The following is a 26,817-nucleotide window of genomic DNA, read 5'->3' as shown; positions in this document are numbered from 1 at the left end:
TTTTACAACCCCTCTTTTTCAATCCAGCCTGAATTTTCACACTGCTTGGTCTGCGACACAGGTGAAGACTCACAGCATTTAGTAATCTCTAACATTTCCTAATCCTAGAAATTATGAATGCCTTTGCACCCACAAATCCTTGAACCTTAAACCAGTATTAATATTTTCATACTTTATCAGTTTCAGTCATTAGGACACCTCTTCTATTAGAATTCAGCTACATTACATAAACAGCTGCCTTATAACATGAGATGGTGACCACTATTTCATAAAACCCAGAACTGTCTATCCAAGCTAGTAGTGAATCCACAAGGTCTTCTGTAGATGCCTCTCATAGCTCTGCTACCCAATATCTCTCTTTAAAATAATGATGCTAGGGAGTGTACCTTATGCTTCCAGGCATGTGCTCCACATAAGAGTTCTGCTGGATCATCTGGTTGAACATCCTGCTTCCCACAATGGAAACAGGAAGGTGTGTGTGTGGGAAGTCCATAAGCAGGCCATGAACTCAATAGCACTCTCCCATTTGCAATCCCCAACAACTGGTAATCAGCAACATGGCATACATATCTGATCCTGTCACTAATGTACAGTAGTCATAATCATGACTTGGAGCCATTGATACATCTGTCCGCCTTGAAAGCTATTCAAATTGGTGGGGATGCCCACCATCTTTCACCTTTTTGGCATTTTCCTTATCCTCTTTAGCACACTTTTAATTACTTTCTTATCTAATTACTTTCTTCCCTAGCTGGTTTCTTGCTTCGGGTGCCATCAAAGACTTTTAATTGTTGGTCTCCATTTAAGAATTTATTATGAAGCTGCCACATTTTGCTGGATGAGAGAATGGTTCTTGCTGGAAAATATGGATATTTTAGATTTGGAGGGTTTTGACAATGCTTTTGGTTGACATGCATATTTATGGTATGAAAAGGTAAAGGTCCATAAAGGTTTTAAGAATCATATAATCAGGAAATCATTGTTTAATGTATGGATTAGGTATAAAGATTTGTTGGAAAAGAAAACACCAAAATGGATTTCACCCTTAGAGGCAAAGACACATAAAAGGTTAAACATGGAAACCAGGTGGCTTAAATACAAGGATATTTTGGTAGATGGAGGCCATCTTAAGATAAAGACATATGATCAAGTAAAACACCAGCTTGATGATTGGCTTCAATATTATCAGATACATGAATTGTTCAAAATGGATAGGGAAATTGGCTTTCAGTCAGGAAAATCCAAGTTGGAAACAGAATTATTAGAACCTAAAGCAAAAGTTCTTTCCAGAATGTATAATTTATTGTTGGAGTGGCCCACGAAAGATGAGCAAACAAAAGGTGTTATGATTTTAATACTGTAGTTGTATCAGTTCTAAGTCTTAGTAAAGACCGGGTGCCAGGTTTATTGTTACAAACCCCCCAACCCAACACATTGAAGACCACTGAGAGGGCAGTGAAACCATAAACAAAGCACAAACAGCATAACCTACCAACAAGCACCAGGGGCATGTTCATTACTTCTACTGCCATGCACTTCTGAGAACAATATGTGCGTGGACAAAAGTAAACACCATTATCGTATAAGACTAAAGTGCTATAAGTGAATACTCAAATATGCAATCCAAGCACATAGTCACCCCTAGCCAATAGCAATCATTAAAACTCGCATGGCAGATGACCCAGTTTGGGTGCATTATTCATGCTCTCTGCATCCAAGCTGTTAGTGAACATCACCGTCCTCCTTGCTTGGCATGAAGATTTTGTGGGTTTGACTGATTTCTCTCTCCCCATAATAACTGGTGCACCTTTGTGGAAAGCATCAGTCAAATAACATTCTGTACATAGATTTAAGGCACTAAACCCCAATACCTCTGATACATGAAGATGAACTGTAGATTGTGGCTGCATGTCTTTTTAACTTGCCTACTGCAGATTAAAGTTTTTGACTACTCTCACATGGCTATGCAAGCTCAGTTTTCACAGGGTGGATATTTACTTGGAGACACCCCCAACTCACCCTGTGCAGAAAACTCAGAGAGAATGTCAGATCCTTCCCCAAACGGAATTCAAATGAACTTTTGATCATAGGAAGGACTCCAACTTTTGAGAGAGCCCAGATATACAGGTTTAGGAACAAAAGGTAGCAGTATTCCTCTAGTATAAATATTTCCTGATGACTCAAGGAAAGCAAAGACAATGACGAAGGCCTTTTCATATCAAAAAGCATAAACAAAATTCAGGTTTTGGATACAAGGGGTGTACAGACACATTGTTATTACAGTCATTTAGCTTCGTAAAGCAGTCTATTATATGCACATTCAAGAGATCTTTTGTGAATTTACATCCTCCAGGTCCTCGTTCAAGAATTGTCTTCAGTCCAGGACAGTTTCTTCCTCCTTTCCACTAACAGGTTGTCTGCTCTGTAGGGTAGCTAAATCATATCACCCCCTCTTCTGTTCTTTAAAAGATTAACCCATTAATCTCTGACAGGGTCAACATGGATGCTGGCTGGAATAGCAAAGCTTTTCCAGGTACTTACATATGTATGTGGCTGGCTTAGCCCAGCATATTTTAGAGAGAGGTGAATCTGTCAGATCATAGAATCATAGAGTTGGAAGGGATCCTGAGTATCATCTAGTCCAACCCCCTGCAATGCAGGAATATGCAGCTTTGGCGTTGTGCTCTAACCAACTAAGCTATCCCTTGGTTTCTTTCAGTTTCTCATTTTTCCAATCTTAAATTCAGTTCTCCACACTTCCACAACAGTTTATGATTTATTTTATGAATTCCTCGTGTAAATTCAGCAGATAATTCATCATCATACACATTTCTGTATGCAAATATGCCTAATCTATACATTTTCCCAAGCACCCTTGACTAACATAACACATTTTGTATGCTGCTTTCATAAATGTATGCATTCTATGGACACTTTACCCAAGTATATTTATTATTATTATTATTATTATTATTATTATTATTATTATTATTAAACTTTCTATATGCATGTTAGTACGAATCACTTGGCTGGAGAACCAAATTGCAAAAATCAGAAAATGGCATGTTACCAAGGATGCCTTTGGTATGGTTCATGTACAGTATTGTTACAGAAAGTGTGGATTTGGTAGGCTTGTCTTTAAATGCAAAGTGAACAGAATTTCTTCCCTCTTCCTTACTCTACTGGTAGGACTTTTTGAAACAGCCTAGTGACAGATCCCTGCACTAACAGTCCACAGTCTAAACTGTACCTCATCTGGAGAGACCACAGCACCGCACTCACTTATAACCATTCTGACTCCTGAGAAGGACCATCGCCTCAGCCAAATATCGTCACATAGTCCATAAGTCACTACACATCTGGAGAATTCTGAACTTGTCCTCCTCATCTGCATACACAAGATTATTGGCTACACAGCCAAAACTCAACAGCCCTAATTAGCCAGGGTTCAGTTCATTGCTTTCAACTCACATCTGAATGATGAGCCATTGGGCACAGGGGCAGAACTTGGTGATGTGGTGCCCTGTGCGAAGCCAAAATTTGATGCCCTCTCCAGCCCTGGCCTTGCCTTCCCAAAGCCAAGTAAGAGGCATCAGGCTTTGGGAAGAAGTAAGGAGGGCTCTAGGACCCTGTCAGCTGGGCAAGCATTTATCTGGCTATGAGAAGGTGCCCTCCCCAGCTATGTGCCCAGTGCTGGCACCCTAAAACCGCCTCTGGTGGGCATCCTTTCTTCTGCTAAAAGTCACATGCCCTCATGGGATAACTGTAAGCACAATCCTATTCACGTCTACTCCATAGCATCCAGGAAAAATATGGCACAGTCTAGACCCTCTCTGTTTCACTATTTTTTTCCCTTACAGAAAACCATTCAGAAATTGCACAATCCACTTGCCAACTCAGTGTCAGGGTCCATGCTCCCACCTACCTCATTCAGCTGCATGCACAGACCAGGTCACAAACAACCTGAGTTAAGAGAATCAGAAGAATCAAGGCTGGGACTTTAAAGAACATTCTACTGTCCTAATCATTTCCACTGTAGGGCTTAGGAAGGCTGAACGCAAAGCTTTCTAGCTGACATTATAACATTTGCCTCTGTCCAAGAGATTTCATTTTAATCACATTAAGTCAAAACTTACTGAAGCTGCACTTTGAGGAGTTGGGCTTCTTAACTGGAACATTCAAGGAATTGCTTGAACACAAATCACCCTGCCACCTATAATCTTAATTCTTAAATCACTGAATTGCACTCCATTTTCTCTTTCAACTATTCAGACTTCACTGCTGGGAGAAGTCATGGGCCTTCCATTAGCAACTAGCATCACCAAATATATTGTGTACAAAATGGGCCTATGTACAAAGGCACAAATTCATTAACAAATAGACTGTCTTTGACTCTCTTCATTGACTGACTGTCTTGCCAGAGTGGTGCATGCTCTAGTTATCTCCCGCTTGGACTACTGCAATGCGCTCTACGTGGGGCTACCTTTGAAGGTGACTCGGAAACTGCAATTAATCCAGAATGCGGCAGCTAGACTGGTGACTGGGAGTGGCCGCCGAGACCATATAACACCTGTCCTGAAAGATCTTCATTGGCTCCCAGTACGTTTCCAAGCACAATTCAAAGTGTTGGTGCTGACTTTTAAAGCCCTAAATGGCCTCGGTCCTGTATACCTGAAGGAGCATCTCCACCCCCATCGTCCAGCCCAGGCACCGAGGTCCAGCACTGCCTTCTGGCAGTTCCCTCGCTGCAAGAAGTGAGGTTACAGGGAACCAGGCAGAGGGCCTTCTCGGTAGTGGCGCCTGCCCTGTGGAACGCCCTCCCAGCAGATGTCAAGGCAATAAGCAACTATTTTACTTTTAAAAGACAACTGTTTAGGGAAGTTTTTAATGTTTGATGCTGTATTGTTATTAACATTCAGTTGGAAGCCGCCCAGAGTGGCTGGGGAAACCCAGCATGGCAACTGCTTAACCTGCATTAATAACATTGCTATCTAGGAGAAGAAAAAATCTGATCCTAAACCTCCATTGCCTTGCAGGATATCTATGGGAGAAGAAAAGGATAAGTAGTAAAGTGGACACAAATCCAGAGTGGAGTCCCTAAAATGACCAAACGGTGCCATGTACACCTCCTTCCAGCAACTCCTGCAGCCAAGCTGGTGTCAAACATATTGCTCTGCCTCCCTTTGGACAACGTAAGTGAGGGGTATTGTCATTTGGGCAGCCCAGGATCTCCACATGCACTGCCTAGGCTTGTGCCCTGGGGAGATCACTTCAGTGCTGCTAATGCAGTGGTCTGACTTCACCCCCAGAGGTGCACTCCATTGTCTCTAGAGACAGACAGGTGCCAACATTAGTTATCCTGGGGCACAAAGAAAAATAACCTAACAAAAGTTCTCAATACCCACTACTTTTTTGCTGTCATATTTTGACATAGTCAAGAGTAGGCCTTGGCACCTTCCTACCCAACTCACACTAAAGTTTGAAATCATACAGCAGTGTAAGCTATGACTTCAAACAATTTGTCTCTGCTGGGTCCAATCCAGTAATTATGTGGTAGTTTAAGAAACATTAAGACTTGGCTTTGGGGGGGGGAATACTTTTGCAGGCTTCTGTACATATGCCTAGAGGTCAATGCAACCAACACCCGTTTCTTACATTTGTCCGAGTAGGAGTCACATATGTTATTTATATACACAGCCTGCAAAATTATTGTTTTCACCTAAAACATGAGAGTCCTGCTTAAGCTGGTTTCAGATGTGCAAACCTCTTCCACCCATCCGCTTCTCTTCTAAAGATACTGTGGAAGTGAGCCAGTTGGCCAAAATGCAGCTCTTCATCTTCCTTCTCTGTCTCCCTCAGACCCACAAACAGGTTTCTCTAATCATCTTCCAAAAAACCTCTTGAAGACAAAGAAGGTACCACACTGACTGGGAAGTTCGCCACCGCACCCCCAGTCATTAATTAGGAAGCAGCTCAGCATCCTTCTCTAAACAATCCACAGCGCTTGGACGCCGGGAGATGAAACACACACAAACTCAGTTACCAGGTTGAAAACTGAGTAAATCAAGATCAACCAACCCTGAAGGGCATCCTTTAGGCCTGAAAGAAACATACCACATTCTTGATCTTTGAAAGTTGACTTAGTCAGTACATCAATTCAGATAGTCACCGGCACCCAGTCACAATCTGCTCAAAGCTGTCCCGTTTTTACTGAACTGAGACAATCTGAGAAGATATTGTAATTGAAGAGAAGACCTTTTTCAGTTGGTTTGCCAGACCAGGACACAGCTTGGACCTTTGTTAGCAGGAGATTAAGACAAATTTGTGGAGAATAAGCCTATCAATGGCTGCTAGTCATGATGACTGTATACTACAGTACCTACATCATCAGAGGCAATGGGCCTCTGAAGATTGGTAACAGCAGCAGGAGAGGGCTATTACCTTTACTGTATATTACTTACCACTTAGGGTTTTTTCCTGACAATAAGGAAGTATATACATTTTGTTAAATAAAGTGGTATTAAATACTAGTTTTGCTCAAAGTAGACCCACTGACATTAACAGCCATGACTAACTCAGGCTCATTCATTTCATTAGGTGTACTCAAGTAGGGCTAGTGCTGAATACAACCCAAAACAAACAAACAAATAAATAAATGCCCTTAGCCACTGTCGAAACAAGATGCTGGCTTAGATAGACCTTTGGCTCTTATTTCCCACAAAAGAGTTGGGGAACTTGTGGCTTTCCAGATGCTCCTGGACTACAACTACAACATCGGTCACATCACCTGGAGCAGGCAGGAGTTGGAGTCCAGCAACATCTGGAGGAGCAGATCTTCCTCTGGGTCTTATTGCCTCCACCACTGGCTGAAGCAAGTGAGATGTCTCTCTTGCCCTCATCAGGCTGTGGAGAAGGACAAACAGCAAGACCCAGGAAGAAGCAGTTCAGGAGTGGTAACTTCACTATGTCAAATCCGTTCTGTTCAAGCTAAGATATCTGACTTGTGACCTTGCAACTCTCCTTTTCAAATGGTTTTCATGTTTGCCCAGCTGACAGCATCCACAGCATTAACCAATATTCAAGGAAAGGTAGTGTGTTAAGGAAAATCACTTGAATTATCAGGCATGCTGAGGATCCTGTTTCATGAACTCATCTCATAACATTTTTTTCTTCAAAGAAGCAAACCAGGCTGTAAAACATAAAACTCCCCCTACACAAAAAACTAGGATATTGGGGAGAAATGTCCTGACATCTGTTTTACTATGTGTACACAGTTGTGTTTATTATTATTTATGTGATTATCATTTATGGAGGAGCAGTCAATACCTCAGCCTTTTCCTGTAGTCTGAAGTATAGCCAGGACACAAGTTTTCCACCTCAGAGAGAATTAGGCTTTTCAAACAGCAGTTTTCCAGGTGGAACCAATAGCAATGATTAATATACCTGTTACTCCCACTGAAATATGACACTGCGCTTCAGAGAGGCAAAACTGGAAGGAATTCCAAGGTTACATTTGTACAAGATGGTCCTGTCCCATCACCTTCCCCGAGCAAATCATTTTCACAAAGTAGAGGTTACAGATTGCCAGCATTTGCCCATTATTCTACAGGATTCAGTTATGGGACTGTGATTCTGTAGTAATCAGTTACCAAGTAGTAATTTACAATAGTGCGCCTAAAGGTTAAAAGGTATCCCTGGATGGTTCAGTCCAGTCAAAGGGGACTATGGGGTGCAGCGCTCATCTCGCTTCAGGTCGAGGGAGCCAGCGTTTGTCCACAAACAGCTTTCCAGGTCATGTGGCCAGCATGACTAAACAGATTCTGGCACAATGGGACACTGTGACGGAAGCCAAAGCACACGGAAACGTTGTTTACCTTCCTGCCACAGTGGTATCTATTTATCTACTTGCACTGGTATTCTTTCAAAATGCTAGGTTGGCAGACGTTGGGACAGAGCAATGGGAGCTCACCCCATCGTGCAGATTTGAACCACTGACCTTTCGATCAGCAAGCCCAAGAGGCTCAGTGGTTTAGACCACAGCACCACCCCCATCCCTAATAGTGCACCTATCACAACTTGGTTACACAGTCATCTGCACTGTCCAGCCAGCTAGTGAGGAGAATATTACCACACTTTTGCACTTAATTAGACATCTGGGAAGCAGGGAACAGGTAAAATTTACTATTGCAATAAGTCATGGGAGCGGCAACAGCAAAGGGCGGGATATACATTTCTAAATGCATTTCTCATCATTTGATGGGGCAGCTCAAGAAGTTTCCCACGCTCCTCTTGTTAAATTACGTCTTGATAAAACAGGAGGCATTCATCCCATAAAATCTGAGTATTCTAACCTCTTCCTTTTTTAGAAAGAGCACATTTTTTACCATCGTGGTTACAGAGATAAGAGGTGGCCAGGACTCTAGCAACTGGGGGACACTATATTTCATAGCTTTCCTCATTTTGTCCCATCTACAAGATAACTCCATTCCTATGGTATCCCATTATACCTGTCTTTTACAATAATCACAGGTGGCATGTGTTGCTCAGAAGGGACTATGTGGAGAGGGGGATCAATTCATAGCCCTCATGTGCTGTGTGCTACAATTAACTTTTACATCGTTGCTAGCCCATCCCAAGTTCTCATCATTATTTATTATTATATTTATTGAATTTCTATACCGCCCTATACCCGGAGGTCACAGAACAATAATCAAAACTGATAGCATTGCAAATAAGCTGGTACCACTTCTAATCAGGCATTCAATAAATCAAGCAAACAAAATGAGCTTGCATAGGCAATTTGCATCATGCATGCATTTCTTGGTTTCCTTCACAGGGAGGAGAACTGTAAACTAACTTCAGATGCATCCACATCCTAGTTACCATCTCACAGACAACTGCAGGGTAAGAAAGAATGAGCCAAGAAGTTGCGGCACTTCCACATAATCAGGTGAAAAAGGAAGAAGAGAACAAACAGATGGTTTCCCCTTAAGGACCAGGCAAGTCCCACTAGCAAAAACAGTAACACTAATACAGTATACTAGAGAGGTGCATGCCTCACTAAAGAGTGTTTTTGAAATCCTGCATGTCTTGAAAGCACATGGGCACAGTAAGCAGAGTCTGGATACTTTTAAATTTTGCAAAACTGGATTTTGATGACTGTGTAAGTGCTTCCAGGATGTGTGTCTGTCTGTCTGTTTGTTTGTTTGGGATGGGATTCAATCACATTCCAGCAAATTCAGGTGGGACAATGAAAATAGACCTATGCAACATTGTTGTTGTTTAGTCGTTTAGTCATGTCCGACTCTTCGTGACCCCATGGAGCATATACCCACTTCCAAAATAAAAGAAAGCCATACTTTTTGCAATAAGGAAAGTGACAAGGTAATGCACTGGAAAGTGACGGACAACAGTTGATTATGCAAAATCACATCAACCTCCCCACAAACAAATCAGAACGATTCTTCAAAACCAGGTTGTCTGGAAGCTACATTCAGTTGAAATCCTATGTGTTATCTTTTGAGTAGACATGCAGAAGATTGTACTGTGGAGCTTACACCTCTTGAGTAGGGAGGAAGGCTTGAAGAATGGATTTTTTTGCACCAAGTAGACCAAAGGTCAGTTGGCTACAAAAGGAGGCCCTTCCACAAAACGTTGAGAAATAAACCCCATTTATTTATATGGAGCAGAGGGTGGGAAAGCAAGCCTTATAATTAGATCACTATTGAAGTAACGACATCGGAAGAGGAAACGTAGCTCCTTCATAACAATTTTAAGCTATACCTCTGAAATTAGAGTATGCTTACTTCAGCTTTCATTTTATACTCTCCCATGGGTACTGAGAAAGCTTCTTATAATACAGCAACAAACCCATGCACAAATCCACCTACTGGGATTTATTATTCTGAGAAAACATGCAGAGTGTCAGATGCAAAATTATTAAATACAGAAAGTACCTTGCATGACATGCCAAAAACAGTACAAGGTGCTTTAAGCAAACATTCATCACTAATTAGTTATAATTAGGAGCAATTACATTCATTTTACAGTTGGGAAAACTGAGGCACTGTTTTGTGTGCACGTTGTTCCTTAATGGAATACAATTAGGCAATGACAAAGCATCCAGGATTTTGGGATCTCAGCCCCCAGTTTTAATCATTATTCACTATGTGACCAAGCTGGTTGTTCCTATTTTACTGTCCACACAAATTAAAACAAGCTTATCCTCTGAAGGAGAACAGAGTCCACGGCTCTTTCTGCCCTACATTAATCTCAGGACAGCAAACTGAAGAATGTGCCATAAAACCATTGCTAGAAAGAGCAAGTAGGAAAGAGAGAGAGAGACATACCACTATGGCAGCTATATCTCAAGGATGCACTGCCTTAACACAGGCTTAGTTCCTTGACACTTTTAATGCTGTTCATTACACTTAATCAGTCATGTGTCAAGTAACACCATAAGCTTCAATAACAAAGGCTACATCTCTATACTTGAAAAACATTAGGGTAGCATACACACTTGTTGCTTTTGAGAGGTGCCCCCAAAAGGCATAAGAAAGGTTTGTTTTCACCAAACAATCATTTGTTCCACACTTCCTTGTGTGAGAAGAGCCAAAGGTGTTACATCCTGTCTTCCCTTCCAATTGCCTGGGGGCCTTACAACACCTATCCATGTGCAGCACATCCTGAAGTACCTTCATCGCCTTACAACACCTATCCATGTACAGCACATCGTAAAGTACCTTCTTGCACATACAGCTTGGAAAAGCAACCTTTAGGCACACCCAGACAAAGGCCATCATTGTATTGTCGGCTGTGCTATGCACAGGTCAGGAAAACAGGCAAAAGCACCACCAATATTCCATAATATTTAAGGGCTACCCTATACGACATCCCCCAACACAACTGAGCATTTAGCCAAAGGTGAGGCTTTCAGGAGGATGCAAAACAGTTTGAATGCTCACCTTCGTACTGATGTCTTCCCGCTTGCTCCCTGGCTTGCTCCTCCGCAGCTTGATAGAAGGAGATCGAAGCAAGTTCTTGATGCGGCTTGTTATTGTGGAGCCTTCAACCGACATCATAGCCTTCGTGGGGAGGTAGCCCTGCCCCCTCTCAAGCACTTTCTTCCTCCACCACCCAGTCAGGGGTTAACACGCCAGAGGAGTTAAGGGGGCCATTTCTGTCCAGAGGCTCCGGATTGCGGACACTCCCCTTTTTCACTTCATCATAAGGCTCCTGCTTCAGGGCACAATTGTTGAAAGCTTTTGTATTACTACTATTCCGGATACGTACTTCCTTTGTCAGTTCAAAAGACTCGGATCAATGTGGACCTTTGGGGGAAGAGAAAAGGGGAAGAGACAGCAAAGCTAACATAAGCCAGTAACACATCTTCAAGTGCATCTCATCTTTTTCTAATAGAGGCTGAATGGCAGAAGACATGCATCAAAGGTCACTGAATTTCATCAGGATTTGTGGAAAATCCTTTCCCCACCAGCATCGCCATATGTAAGGAAGCACACTTTAAAGAGCCAGACAGCTTTAAAGGGGTGGGGGAGGCCACTGTAATAACCAGTTCACTACAGATGTCAGGATTTAAAGGTAGAGCATGGACCCAGTCCTCCCCCCGCCCCGCGCCCAAAGCAATCTTAATAGTTAACCTTAGTTCCCCCCCCCCCAATTGAAGCAGTCCTTGAAGAGATTCTTGCAAGGGAATAGCATAGCAGGATCAGGACCACATCTCCAAGAGAGGGTTCTTCTCTCCCCGCCCCCTTGCACTGCCCGTTGTTGCAGTATTCACGATTTTAAAATAATGTTGAGGAATGGGCATCAGATGCTGCACATGCATTGGGCAAATCAGAAACTTGCTGCCATTAGATAAAACGTTTTAAGCCTAGATTTTAAATATAACGGATATCTTCCAAGTCTAAATTGCCGACTGTTTCGAACACACACACCCGCCCCCTTACTTATCAAGAGTAAAATCTCGACCAGCCAACATTGTCAGGCCCCAAAACCTTCCGCACCTCAGGCTGATGAGAGCCCCGGGACGGGGAGGCAAATCTACCCAGATTTTTCGGCAGAAGTTTGCGGTAAATTTTGTTCTCCCCCCCCCTTCCTGCCCGCAAATGCGCGAAGACGAAAAACACCCGACCATCGCATAAAGCCTTTCCCAGAGCATTCTGAACCACCGTTAGTCAGGGGGCAAATTCAAACCTTCAGGACAATTCTTTTTTCTTAATAAGCCAACGACACAAACGGTTTTTTTTAAGGAAACCACTACATGGCTCAACCTTTGTTACCTTGGCGAAGAGGCAGCGGCGCTTTGCGGAACAACGAGAACCAGAGGAGATTAAATGGGATTTCTCTGCCCGCTGCCCGTCCATGCAGCCGATTTTTCCTTTTTAGAAAAAGCCACGGTGGGATTTAAACGCACGCGAAGCTCCCTCCTCCTCCTCCTCCTCCTCCCCTGAGCTCCTTCTCTCGCCTCTCGCTTCGCAGGGATCCAGACCGCACGCAGACGGGGGAGCGGGAGGCAGCCAGCGGGTTCAAAAACTACTACGAGGAAGGTCGGGAGTTCCTCTTGCAGATTTTTATTTTAAACAGAGGGGGGGGAGAGAAAATTGCTAGCGGAGCGCGGGGAGGAGAGACACGGAAAGGGGGCCGGGCTCTGCCCTGCTCAGCTTCCCCACCGCTTGCCAGTTGACAGCCGAGAGGCTGGAATTGGCCGTGCAGGGGAGGCTGCCAGGCTCTCCTTCAGCTGGACCCTCCCAGAGGTTTGCCTGCCGTGTCACGGATCTCCTCCTCCTCCTCCTCCTCCTCGCTCAGCTGTTTCCTCTCGCCAGGTTCCGGGCTGGCGACCGCTCTTCTTGCCGCCGCTTCCACGCTCCAGCCCCTCCGCCTGCTGCGCTTGTTGTATCCCTTCTGGCGCAGGACTCACGCTGACAGATCCCAGCCAGCCAGATTCCGCGGAGGCGACGGTGGCCTAGGCAGGCCAAACTGCGAAACGGAAAAGGAGGACGGAGAACCTCGAGCAGGGTGAAGAGGAATTAAGGATTCGACCTCAGCGCCCCTATAGGGAGGAGGATGAGGGAGAGGCGGCGGTTACCTTCCCTTTCCAACAGAGGCAGACCGACCTTGCTTCACCCTCCCCGCCGAGTCATATCTTCGCAGGCAAAAAGGAGCCGGTTTGGCCAAGCCCGACCCAGCCCTGGCTCCTCCTGCCAGCTTCCTTCGCAAGCGGGCACGTTTTAACTTGCCCCCGGGGGCTGCTTAGTGGGTTACTAAAGAGCACGCCGTTAAATCGGGTGGCTAATTCTTTCCCACGCCCCCCCCCCCCGCGGCAGGACCCCTGTGCCTTTAACAGCTGCTTGGAATGCAGAAGGAGTCAGGAGAAGCGTTTCCATTACCCCAGGGAAGAAAAGATCTGAACTATAGGGTCGCCTCCTGCCCAGGCCGAACTGCTACACCTGTAGCATTGCCATTAGCTAGTCTAAACTCTCAGGGGCCTTCCCCCCCCCCCCAGCTTGCCGGGCTTCTGGCTGGATTTTCCAGTGGTATTGTTATTTTATTATTTATTAAATTTATATACTGCCCTGCATCCGAAGATCTTGGGGTGGTTCACGAGATAAAAATGCAGGACAGAATGCAGCATTTCGACTTTTATCTAATTACACCATTTTTGTAGCAGTCCTTCAATCAATACCTAGTTCCCCTGAATTTCTTATTTTTTTTAATGCCGCCCCAGTGTGTTTTCATGCAAAAATTAGTAGTGATCATGACTCTAGATAATTACTCCCTTTGCGGTGTGAACTGCCCATTTCTTGCAGTAATAAAGATGATACCTGGAATTATATCTTATATTAGTCTGCATCCTTTAAAAAAAATGCACACAGCCAGATCCTATTAAAATTTGCTTGAGAACATCCCGAACTGTTCAGTAGGATTCACTTCCTCATGAAAGCCAGTGAACATGAAGGATGTTTGCATAGTCACACACTGCAAGTTCCTGCATTGGTTTCCATATTCTAATCTAACACATAGTAAGCCTTACAGCAGTAAGGCCGCTGTTAACACTTACCTGGGCATAAGCAACACTGAACACAGTGGGGCTTAGTTGCAAGTAAACATTTAGGAATTGTGCTGCGGAGGGAAGTTTCACTCAAAATTCTGTAATCTGGGCTACCATTGTTCCAAAATTTAACAAAATTATGCCAACAGTTTTTAGCAGATACAGTGCTTGCCGTTTTTCTGTGTTTTTCTTTCACTGATTTTTGCTTCAGAACTTTGGTGAACATTTTAATATATGCAATAAACTTTGTTTGTTTCTGAGCCCAGTTAAAAGAGGTTGGGTTGGCGAGGTGGGTTGACGCCTTTTATTTGGCATTTATTTAAATGGTCCATTTATGGAATCGTTCCCTTTCCTCCCCTCTCACCTCTTGTGCTAGGTTTGCTGCCTCTTAATTCCTGGCTCATTATCTGATCCTAGCTGCTTATCCTTGTTTGTCTACTGCCATTAAGCCAGACTTTCCTGGTTCACACACAGTGGGAAACTCTGGCTTAATACAATGCAGTCCTGTTTCCATAAAACAAAGTTTATGATATAGTGGTACCTCTGGTTAAGAACTTAATTCATTCTGGAGGTCCGCTCTTAACCTGAAACTGTTCTTAACCTGAGGTACCACTTTAGCTAATGGGGCCTCCTGCTGCCGCCGCGCCGCCAGAGCACGATTTCTGTTCTCATCCTGAAGCAAAGTTCTTAACCCGAGGTACTATTTCTGGGTTAGCGGAGTTTGCAACCTGAAGCATTTGTAACCTGAAGCATACCACTGTATACTAAGAAAGATTTTTGAACCTAGATTATAGGTTCAATGCAATTTCACATTTTCAAAATACAGACATTGATTCATCACATCTATACTCCTGTTTCTGTGGAGCAATGACTTCCAGGGAAATATTATACATTCCAGTTAGATGGCCATTCAGACTGATTAAAGTGACTCTTCTGTAGCTAATTGCCCATTAATCAACTTGAAAGGGTCAGCCCTATCATTAGGCATAGAACAGCAAACTGCTTATATTATAATTTGTATTTTTACTGTCCAGGAATGAGAGATGCACATGTTGTAATTTTCTGCTTCAGGTGCCAAAATAACTTGACCAACCTTAGGTACTGTACACCTAGACTTGGGGCATTATTTTCTGCTCTGTGTCAAGGCAGCAAACATTTTGTTTTGGCTCTGAACTTTGATTATATCCATAACCCACCAGACTCAGATTGCAACCTTATTTATACCCACTTACCTGCAAACATGGGGCACGGGTGGTGCTGTGGTCTAAACCACTGAGCCTTGGGCTTGCTGATCAGAAGGTCGGTGGTTCAAATACCCGCAACAGGGTGAGCTCCCGTTGCTCTGTCCCAGCTCCTGCCAACCTAGCAGTTCGAAAGCACGTCAAAGTGCAAGTAGATAAATAGGTACCACTCCGGCGGGAAGGTAAATGGCGTTTCTGGGCTCTGCTCTGGTTTCACTAGAAGCGGCTTAGTCATGCTGGCCACATGACCCGGAAAAACACCGGCTCCCTCGGCCAGTAAAATGAGATGAGCGCCACAACCCCAGAGTCGTTCGCGACTAGACTTAACTGTCAGGGGTCTTTTACCTTTACCTTGTTACCTGCAAACAAGACACACTGAAATCTGCAGTACATATTTCTGAATAGACACCCTTTGTTTAAACCTATTGCTGTATAGACTGGGCCTGTTAGTTTGGCTGCTGAATTTTGTTCAGGATCAGGTTGCCTTTTTTATCTTTTAATTGCTACTCCCAAAGGATGGGTGGGAAGAGAGGGCAATGACTCACCCCCCTATTTCTAACTAGCTGGGTTGGGTCCTTGGGTAAGGGAACATGCACCTGGAAGCCCAGGGGAGGAACAGTTGTAATTCCCAAGTGAGGCCTGGGGCTGACAAGCTTCACAAAGGATGGGAACATAATGATCTACACCTTTGTAATCAACAGAACCTGTTAGTTTGTTTGTGGTGGGGGTGCAGGTTGGCTTGTTCGTTTTAATGCCAAGGCCTGGCAAAGGTTCTAATCCCAACGCTGGCTTTTTTTGGAAGAACATTTCACTGAACTTGGCGAGGCTTCCTTCTGAGTAAACATGGTGTGGGGGGGGGAGAGAGAGAGCAGTTAGAAAGTGCAGTGCTTGCCACACTCCCTGAAAGGTGATGCGCCGCCACCTCATAGGAGAAGAAAATGGCTGCCCCTATGTGCTTTGGCTATGAACATGAGTTTGACCAAACTGCGGGAGGCAGTGGAAGACAGGAGTGCCTGGCGTGCTCTGATCCATGGGGTCTCGAAGAGTCGGACACGACTAAACGACTAAACAACAACAAATGTGCTTTGGCACCAGGTGTCCACAGTAGCTAGGAATGCCTTTTGCCAACTTTTGCTGCTATGACAGCTGCGGCTTTCCCTTAGACTGGGATGGCTTAACCACAGGAGTCCAGGCTTTGGTAATTTTAATATTGAATTGCTGCAATGCACTCTATTTTGGCCTTTCCTTATGGTTGGTCCAGAAACTAAAGAACAAAAGGTAAATGAAGAGAAAGTGCACACATGTCCCACTTTTCAAATGCTTGCTCTACATTCATTCATTCAATTATCTGAATACAAGGAATTCGTACACAAATTTTACTATACACACCACAGATTCAGATATCCAAATAGCAGGGGGTTGCCTGCTTCTTTATTTGCTTGTGCTTTCCTGGTAGGTGGCAGCCATTTGGGGGCAGAAACCAGGGAGAGAAGGAGATTTGACAAATCATAGAATCATAGAGTTGGAAGAGACCACAAGGGCCATCCAGTCTAACCCCCTGCCAAGCAGGAAACACCATCAAAGCATTCTTGACATATGCCTGTCAAGCCTCTGCTTAAAGACCTCCAAATAAGGAGACTCCACCACACTCCTTGGTAGCAAATTCCACTGCCAAACAGCTCTTACTGTCAGGAAGTTCTTCCTAATGTTTAGGTGGAATCTTCTTTATTGTTTTCTCTCTTTTGTTGGTTGGTTGTAGCCATGTCAGGAAGCACTAGAGAGGGGAGAGATTGGACCGCTCACATGGTTTAAAATGTTCCCATGGGAAATAATTGAAATTGTCAGCTTGTGATACAAACTCTTAGCTACCAAACAATTTCAAGGGGACCCACGGCGTTCAGAAAGCAGGACCTGCATGTACTTCTTTGCACAGTGCAGAGTCAAACTGTGGAACTCGCTCCCATAGGAGGTAGTCATGGCTGCCAATTTATTATGGCTTTACAAGAGGACTAATAAATAAATTCACGGAGGAGGCACGGTTGGAGGCAGCAACTGAATACCAGTAGCTGGAAACTACAGAAGGGGAGAGTGTTCTTGTGCTTGAATCCTGCTTGCGGGTTTCCCAAGGGCTTCTGTGAGAACGGGATGCCAGACTGGATGGACAATTGCCCTGATCCACCAGGCTCTTTTTGTCACTACAGAATGCTGAAACACAGCTGCTGACAGGAATGAAATATTACACCTCTGCCCAAATATATGGCTGCCAATTTCATTACCGAGTGTGCTACTTTTTAGCGTAAGGTAAAAGGACCCCTGACCATTAGGTCAAGCCATGACCGACTCTGGGGTTGTGGTGCTCATATCGCGTTATTGGCCGAGGGAGCCGGCGTACAGCTTCCAGGTCATGTGGCCAGCATGACTAAGCCGCTTCTGGCGAACCAGAGCAGCACACGGAAACCTTCCCTCTGTCGTGGTACCTATTTATCTACTTGCACTTTGCCATGCTTTCGAACTGCTAGGTTGGCAGGAGTAGGGACCGAGCAACGGGACCTCACCCCGTCACACAGATTTGAATCGCCAACCTTCTGATTGGCAAGCCCTAGGCTCTGTGGAAAAGCAATGACAAACCTAGACAGCATCTTAAAAAGCAGAGACATCACCTTGCCTACAAAGGTCTATATAGTTAAAGCTATGTTTTTCCCAGTAGTGATGTATGGAAGTGAGAACTGGACCATAAAGAAGGCGGATCGCCGAAGAATTGATGCTTTTGAATTATGGTGCTGGAGGAGACCTATGAGAGTCCCATGGACTGCAAGAAGATCAAACCTATCCGTTCTGAAGGAAATCAGCCCTGAGTGCTCCCTGGAAGGACAGATCGTGAAGCTGAGGCTCCAATACTTTGACCACCTCATGAGAAGAGAAGAATCCTTGGAAAAGACCCTGATGTTGGGAAAGATTGAGGGCACTAGGAGAAGGGGACGACAGAGGACGAGTGGTTAGACAGTGTTCTCGAAGCTACCAACATGTGTTTGACCAAACTGCGGGAGGCAGTGCAAGACAGGAGAGCCTGGCGTGCTATGGTCCATGGGGTCACGAAGAGTCGGACACGACTAAATGACTAAACAACAACAAAGGCTCTGTGGCTTAACTGACAGTGTCACCTGCGTCCCTGCACTTTTTAGCATAGTATAGTATTTATTGTTTTATTTATTAGATTTCTCCCACCCTTTGAAGTATACTTGTGAATGCTGTCACGCTGGCTATGCTTCATTAAATGGACACAGTGCTGAAATCCACACTTCAGCCTGTGAGTCACATCATGCCTCAGGCCAAAGGATATCCGGCAGCACACACCTTTGGCTTATTATGGCTTAGTGCAAAAGAAGAAATGAGAGATTGTGTTGTCACCTCTGCTAACCATAACCGGCAGTTTACAGTCTTCTCATTATGTGTGCATGTATAATTGCATGTTCTCTTCTATCCCTTAAATATTTTAAAGTCACAACCTGTATGGTACTCACAGGTGGATATTATGCTCCAAATTCATGTTTCTTTTCTTTTCTTTTTTAAAAGGACAAAATACAATCTTGACCATCATGAAACGTCTTGTGTTACATTGTTAGTTTGGTTTTTTTTTGTTTTTTAAAAAAACTTCAGTTCATTCCCCCCCCCCCCCGTGTTTATTTGGATTTTATTATTTAAAAGCACAAAGAATAAAACACATACATACAAAAAAGTACAAAGATAAAAAAGAAATTCATTGCCTACAGACAGCCACCCAATCTTAAACAACTCCTCACCCACAATAATACAACCACCAGACTTAACATGGACACTGGTACCAGAGCCTGCAATAAACCCAGATGCCAACTTTGCTGCCACATACACCCGGACAACATCATTACTGGCCCCAACAACATCCAACATACCATCTCAGGACTATTTAATTGCTCATCTTCTAACATTGTGTATGCCATCAAATGCCAACAGTGCCCTTCAGCTCTCTATATTGGACAAACAGGCCAAACCCTACGCCAAAGGATAAATGGACATAAATCTGACATCAGGAACCAGAAGACAGAAAAACCAGTAGGAGAACACTTCAATCTCCCAGGACATTCTATACAAGATCTCAAAGTAGCAGTCTTACTACAAAAGAATTTCAGAAATAGACTGGAAAGAGAAGTTGCTGAATTACAACTTATCACCAAGCTCAAAACCATGGAGGGACCTGGTTTGAACAGAGATATCGGATTCTTATCTCATTATACATGATAAGCGATCTTCAGCCATCTCAACCCTTGCTTTTTCATGCAAAACCATTTGCAGTCGTTTTCGGTCATCAACAGCTATCAGTCAGTCAATCACCCACTTCCACCACCCTTCTGAGTGATCCCCCCTCCCCTCCCCATCCCCACCCCTCCCCACCCCTTCTCTACATAAGTGCCTGGGGACTTCTATTTCACTGTATCTGAAGAAGTGTGCATGCACACGAAAGCTCATACCAAAATAAAAACTTAGTTGGTCTTTAAGGTGCTACTGAAGGAATTTTTTTATAAAAAAGAAAGAGAAAGAAAAAGAAAAAAATATATAAGAAAAAAAATACCTCAAAAATAAACACAACTATTACATTTGAACATAGATACTTCCTGTCCCTCCTATTATACATTTTAACATATCTTGTACTTCACAGGTTTTAACTGGTAATATCCCTTTTTTCCTCTTCCATTCCATTTCAATCATTCTTAATATTCCCAAACATCATTCAATGTCCGCAAGTAGAGAATTGTTTGGATAGTATACTTTAAGATAGTTTTTATATATACTCCACTCCTTTGTTACTTTTTGCATCGATAGATCTCTTATCGAATCAGTCAGCTTAGCCATTCGTATATAATTTAGCATTTGTGCTTGCCAATCCGTTATTGTAGGTAGCGTTTCGCTCTTCCAACTTTTTGCCACCAATATTCTGGCTGCAGTCACTCCATATAGAAATAAAGATCTTATTTCCTTTCTTATTTCTGATGGTAGTATATTTAGGAGGAAAATCTCGGGTGTCTTTTTAAATGTCATTTTAAATATTTTCTTAAACTCATAAATTACATTCCAGTATTCTTTTATATTTTGGCAAGACCACCACATGTGAAAATATGTGCCTTCCTCTTTTTTGCACCTCCAACATCTCGGACTTATTCCCCCATTCATTTTAGCCAGCTTACATGGTGTTAAGTGCCAGCGATACATCATTTTCATACAGTTCTCCCTTAGGTTGTAACATGCTGTGAATTTTAGGTCTTCCACCCACAGTCTCCCCCATTGTTCTATATCAATATTATGTCCAAGATCCTGGGCCCATTTGATCATTGAGACTTTAGTTTGTTCTTCTATCTTCTCCCACTCTAGCAAATAATCATACATTATATTTTTTTTCTTTCTTACTGAAATTATTTTTTTTCCAAATCTCGATGTTTCTGTTGCAAGCCCCACCTCTCTATCTATGCTTAGTTTTTGATTCAATTGAAAGTATTGCAGCCAGTCGGTCAGGTGTTCTTTGATTTCATCATATTTTTTCAATACTGGTTTCCCCTCTGTTGTTTCTAGTACCATTCTATATGTGGGCCACCTGTCTCTCATATTTCTTCTCTTGAGCACTATGGCTTCTGTTGGAGATGTCCAGAGTGGTATTTTGGGCTCCAGTATCCCTTTATATTTGGTCCACAGTTTGAAGAGATTTAGGAGATTTATCTTTCCATATATCAGGTATGCATGCCACCCGAATCTCGTGTCGTGGCCTTCTAGATCTAATATATCAGTTCTTTCTAATTTTAGCCACTCTCCCAGCCACACTAGTCCCACTGCTGCGTGATATATTTCGAGATCGGGCAGCGCAAACCCTCCTCTTGACCTTTTATCAATTAACGATAGATGTTTTATTCTGGGTTTCTTCCCCCCCCCACAAACCTGGCAATTTCCCTCCTCCACTCTTTAAAGCACTTGGACCCACCTAATATTGGAATTGTCTGAAACAAAAACATCAGTTTGGGCAGTATATTCATTTTTACGGCCGAGATCCTCCCCCAAAGAGACAGGTGCCTTTGCCCCCCCCCCAAAATTAAATATTTGAGGAAGCTTCTTTTGCAAAGGGGGAAAGCTCCAATTTTTTTGAGAATCAGCTCAAAGTTGTGCGGCTTTTTTTTGCAAATGGGAAAGGCCCTGTTTTTTGGGGGGGGGGATAGCTCACAGTTGTGTATATTTTTTGCAAAGGGGGAAAGCTCCATTTTTGAAGATCAGCTCAAAGTTGTTGAGCTTACATTGCAAAGGAAAAAAATCCTGTTTTTATAGGGTTCAACTCACAGTCCTGCAGCTTCTCTAGGAAAGGAAAGGGACCCATTTCTACAGTTTCCAGACAGATAATCTAATCAGCCAATCACATGTCCCTGGGGAAACAAGCAGCCTCTCTCTGCAGACAACAATTGAGGCCTGGGCAAGAGGCCTGGCTGGGCAGGGAAGGGAGCTAGCTCCCTTATCTCCCTCCCAGATCTCTTGCAATCAGCTGCTGAGTGGGTCCTTTCAACACTCTCTTTCCCTCTTGTTAGCCTTTAGCTCTTTCTAAAAAAAAGAAAAGAAAACCACGATCTGCCTTTCGCCCCTGGGCAATTTGGCTCCAGGGAGCACGCATTTGCTTTGTAAGACGCACAGACATTTCCTCTTCCTTTTTTGGAGGAAAAAAGTGCTCTTATGGAGCGAAAAATACGGTAAGTTCGGAAACCGAGGTACCACTGTATTTCTACTACACAAGCAAAGACAAAGGAATAGAATCTGCCTGCTCATATGATGCTGTTGTAAAATTCTCCAAAGTAGGCAATGCAAGAATCTGTAGAATGATTCTTAGCTCATCCAAAGAAATTTTCTAGATGCCAGGGAGCTGAACCGGCTATAATATCCTAAACAGATAGTGATAACATTCAACAAGGCAGAACAGCCCGAAGTAACATTTCTTCAAGCCATGAGAACAGAAAAAACGGTTCATTTGACAGATGAAAAAAATTACAGTAGAATGCAACCCTAGAATCTAAATGGACCCGAGGAACTGCTTTTATTTAAGCATGTGGGGAGGAGATAAAGACCAGATATAAATATGAGAACACACTGACCTTATGCAATATTTCTTTTTGTTGTTACAGAAATAAAGCCATAAAAGCAAATATTATGTCAGAAAGAAGAGTGACTCCAAGAGTTTTATGCATACAAGCCAATGCGGATTGTCAGCAAATATCCATTTAGAATGACCTTGTTTATCTCTCTGTTGTAGGCCAGCCTTCTTCAAGCTGTTTTGGGCTACAATTTCCATCAGCCCCAGCATGGCCAATGGTCAGGGAGAATGGAAGTATTAGTCCAAAACATCTGAGGTTACCAGCTGGGGGAAAGCTAGTGTATGCTTATTTATTTAAAAACTGCAGGCACCAAGACAACTCTCACAGTCCTTATTAAAAGGTAAAGTACCCCTGGACGGTTAAGTCCAGTTGAAATTGTCTATGGGGTACAGCGCTCATTTCCACTTTCAGGCTAAGGGAGCCGTGTTTGTCCGCAGACAGCTTTTCCTTTTTTTAAAGTAATTTTTATTCATTTTCCATTAATAACAAGAAAAAAGAAATAGCATAAAAAAATTTAAAAAGAAAAAGAAAAAAGAAAAATACACACAAAAAAGAAAAATCTCTTAATTCTAACCATTACCATAAATCTTTAGACTTCCCCCGTTCCCTCCCCCTCCGGGTTCCCTATTAATTATCCTTACAGCAGTTTTCACAATTATTTTCATAAATCATATATCCATTTACATATTCCCAATTTTACTACCTTATACATATGATTATATATTTATTTATTTATTCAATTTCTATTCATTCCAAATCCTCACCTTAATTCAATTCTAATTCATCATAATTATATATCATACTTCTTCTCTTAACTTATTATTTTTATCAGGAATGCAATATATTTTAAATCATAAATAATCTATCTTATTTTTATTTTTTTCCTTTTAAATTTAAAATCATCCCCCCCTACTTCTGAAGCCGACTCCTCAGGACCGTTTAATGAATTCCATTTATCGTACCCAGTTCAAACCATGCATATCCAACCATTAAAATTAATATTTACATAATCATCCCACTCCCACCTTTTCCCATATCCAGCTCCAGCCTTCCTTCCACAAGATCTGCCCACCCTTTCTCGCTGCACCCCCATCCCTCTCCTCTTCCTTTGCCATCTCTTTTTGTATTACATCAAACAAGCAATTCTCTTTTTCCATTTCCCAGTGTTCCCCTGGACACACCCCCTCTCACTGGGAGTTCAGCAGAAACCACTTTCTTTTTTGAGAGCTCCTAGGAATATGGCTATGTCTTGCCCCACATCTGTCACTTGTGGGGCATTATGCGCAGACAGCTTTTCCTGGTCATATGCTTCTGGTGCAACGGAACACCATGACGGAAACCAGAACGCACAGAAACGCCGTTTACCTTCCCGCCACAGCAGTACCTATTTATCTACTTGCACTGGTATGCTTTCAAACTGCTAGGTTGGCAGGAGCTTGGACAAATCAACAGGATCTCACCCTGGAGTCAAACTGCCGACCTTATGACTGGCAAATCCAAGAGGCTTAGTGGTTTAGACCACAGCGCCAACCCATCCCTTGAGCCAATAAATGACAGGGCTTCTGTGACTGCTGGATAATTCTTGTTGAAAGATGAGAGATTCCAGGCACTAACCCAGGGTTCAGTTTCCTTGGAATGAGGGTCAGTGGAGACTGTGGTCTCTTTAGGATATATGGTTTATTTACACATATATGCAACCTGAGTCTAAGGTAGAGGGGTTCACAGTGGGAGATTAGCAGCCAAACCTACCAAAGCATATTCTTGCTAGTTTGCATGAGAAGCGGCTAAAACCATGGAGCTGTATTGTTGATAATCAAATACTCAAACCATAGAAATACCGTACAATTGGTAGAGAGGGCTGTGTGTGATGTCATATTCCCCTCCTCTCCTGGAAAGGAAGAAGCATATTGTACTTCCTGCTCCTCTCTCTCTGGGGTAAGAAGGGGGAAGCCAGCTTACTTTGCAGTTGGACTTGCTCAAAAACGGGTTTACAGCCTCGTTCCTATGCTTTTAAGTTGGCTGCTGCTGCTGGGATTTTGAAACTCTGTTCTACCTATACACATGGGGGCCTGGAGGGATAAACTGAATTATTATATCCTCTCCTGTTAATTAAAACCCATCACACATTAACATTGCAACAGATCTTGCTTCTCCACTAGTCACAGCCTTGGGTTCCAGCGCAAATCAAGCACGGGTCTGTATTCAGCTTTTCAGCCTGCTTTATTACTGCTCAGCTCTCACACACAACTCTGACCACTGTCTTTCTAACCACCAGCCAGGTGAGAGGAAAATCCCACCCATTTGCCCTATGGTACACAGCAACTTTGTTGGTTATGCTAATCATGGTGCTTAAGTGACCAGCTAAGACCATTGTATTGCAACTGCCTAGACAAAGGGACTAGTTGCAACAGCTTGCTCTCATACCTCCTAACCCGAGATATACAGGAACCCAATAATTAGAAGGGACTCAGGGCATGATGCAGACTGACCCAAACCTGCAGCAATATATAACTGATGCACATTTCAGCTTCTTTTACTGCTTCAACAGTTGTTGTTGTTGTTGTTGTTTAGTCGTTTAGTCGTGTCCGACTCTTCGTGACCCCATGGACCATAGCACGCCAGGCACTCCTGTCTTCCACTGCCTCCCACAGTTTGGTCAAACTCATGTTCGTAGCTTCGAGAACACTGTCCAACCATCTCATCCTCTGTTGTCCCCTTCTCCTAGTGCCCTCAATCTTTCCCAGCATCAGGGTCTTTTCCAGGGAGTCTTCTCTTCTCATGAGGTGGCCAAAGTATTGGAGCCTCAGCTTCACGATCTGTCCTTCCAGTGAGCACTCAGGGCTGATTTCCTTCAGAATGGATAGGTTTGATCTTCTTGCAGTCCATGGGACTCTCAAGAGTCTCCTCCAGCACCATAATTCAAAAGCATCAATTCTTCGGCGATCAGCCTTCTTTATGGTCCAGCTCTCACTTCCATACATCACTACTGGGAAAACCATAGCTTTAACTATACGGACCTTTGTCGGCAAGGTGATGTCTCTGCTTTTTAAGATGCTGTCTAGGTTTGTCATTGCTTTTTTCCCAAGAAGCAGGCGTCTTTTAATTTCGTGACTGCTGTCACCATCTACAGTGATCAAGGAGCCCAAGAAAGTAAAATCTCTCACTGCCTCCATTTCTTCCCCTTCTATTTGCCAGGAGGTGATGGGACCAGTGGCCATGATCTTGGTTTTTTTGATGTTGAGCTTCAGACCATATTTTGCGCTCTCCTCTTTCACCCTTATTAAAAGGTTCTTTAATTCCTCCTCACTTTCTGCCATCAAGGTTGTGTCATCTGCATATCTGAGGTTGTTGATATTTCTTCCGGCAATCTTAATTCCGGCTTGGGATTCATCTAGTCCAGCCTTTCGCATGATGAATTCTGCATATAAGTTAAATAAGCAGGGAGACAATATACAACCTTGTTGGAGAATGTGATAAATTGGATCTGCCACAATTCTGCATTCTGGGAAATAGGTTGAAGCACATTTTGTTCATGGTGAAGCAGTAGCTTAAGTATTTCACTACAAGCACATATTGTGAGTCAGTACATCCTTGTCAACCTTCAAAAAGTGGGTTGACTGGTAGCGTGTTGCCTTACAAGCTGTGTTTATGATGCAGAAGCTCTCTTCTCCCTCCTTCATCTTCCTGCAAGCAAAACAGCAACCCAGATGAATCATTTCAGTGAAATTCCTAGCCTGACTGGCCTACAGGTCACATTGCTAGCTCACACCAATGAACAGAGTAACTGATTCTTAGAGACACTTCATGTTACCGCAGGAGAAAGCTGTGTCCATACAAAAGCCCTTGAAACCAAGCCCATGATAGCCGTTACTCCATTGTGAGAGTTTTATACATCCTTCGCCACACGAGATTCAGATTTCAGACCATGATGGGAAATGTCAGAGAAATAGTGCTTCCTAATATTATTTCTTACCAAAATATTCATCACTCTTTCAGTCCTACTTTGATCCCCCTGCCACCTATCCTGCCAGTCCCAATGGGCACCAGTCATGACTGGTGTTAGGACTGCAGCCACACAGGCTGAGCTGCATTATAGTTAAAGGGCCTGGAATCAAGCCAGAATTATATGAATAGGACCCACAAAACTGAGATTCCTATAAAATGAACAGATCCCTTGCAAACTTGTCACAGAGCTGCAAACTCTGAGATAAAGATGAGCCCAATGGCATCTCTGTGCAAAGGGGATTAGACGAGTTGATCTGTATGCCTCATTTACAAACATTTAATGCCCAAAGCTGTTTGTGCGTGTTGAGGGATGGAGAACAGATACAGTGCATTGATATGGACTCCACTC

The 26,817-nt window shown here is 43.3% G+C and overlaps 1 protein-coding gene across 4 annotated transcripts in view; it reads right to left on the bottom strand.

Moving 5' to 3' along the window:
• MAPKBP1 (mitogen-activated protein kinase binding protein 1) overlaps positions 1-13,139 on the bottom strand; it is a 139,583-nt gene extending 126,444 nt beyond the window's left edge. For 3 of the 4 annotated variants that reach the window (XM_035111951.2, XM_035111968.2, XM_035111960.2), the window contains exons 1-2: positions 12,300-13,138; positions 10,965-11,330 (exon numbers count right to left, since the gene is read on the bottom strand). In XM_035111951.2, coding sequence (XP_034967842.1) covers positions 10,965-11,081 — 117 coding nt within the window. In that variant the 5' untranslated portion in view covers positions 11,082-11,330; positions 12,300-13,138. Of the gene's footprint in view, positions 1-10,964; positions 11,331-12,299 lie in introns of all 4 variants that reach the window. The other variant, XM_035111943.2, reaches the window with a different exon arrangement.
• Positions 13,140-26,817: the final 13,678 nt, after the last annotated feature.

This window comes from Zootoca vivipara, chromosome 1 (genome assembly GCF_963506605.1).
Source record: "Zootoca vivipara chromosome 1, rZooViv1.1, whole genome shotgun sequence".
NCBI lineage: Eukaryota > Metazoa > Chordata > Lepidosauria > Squamata > Lacertidae > Zootoca > Zootoca vivipara.
This window is presented reverse-complemented; position numbering and strand designations above follow the sequence as displayed.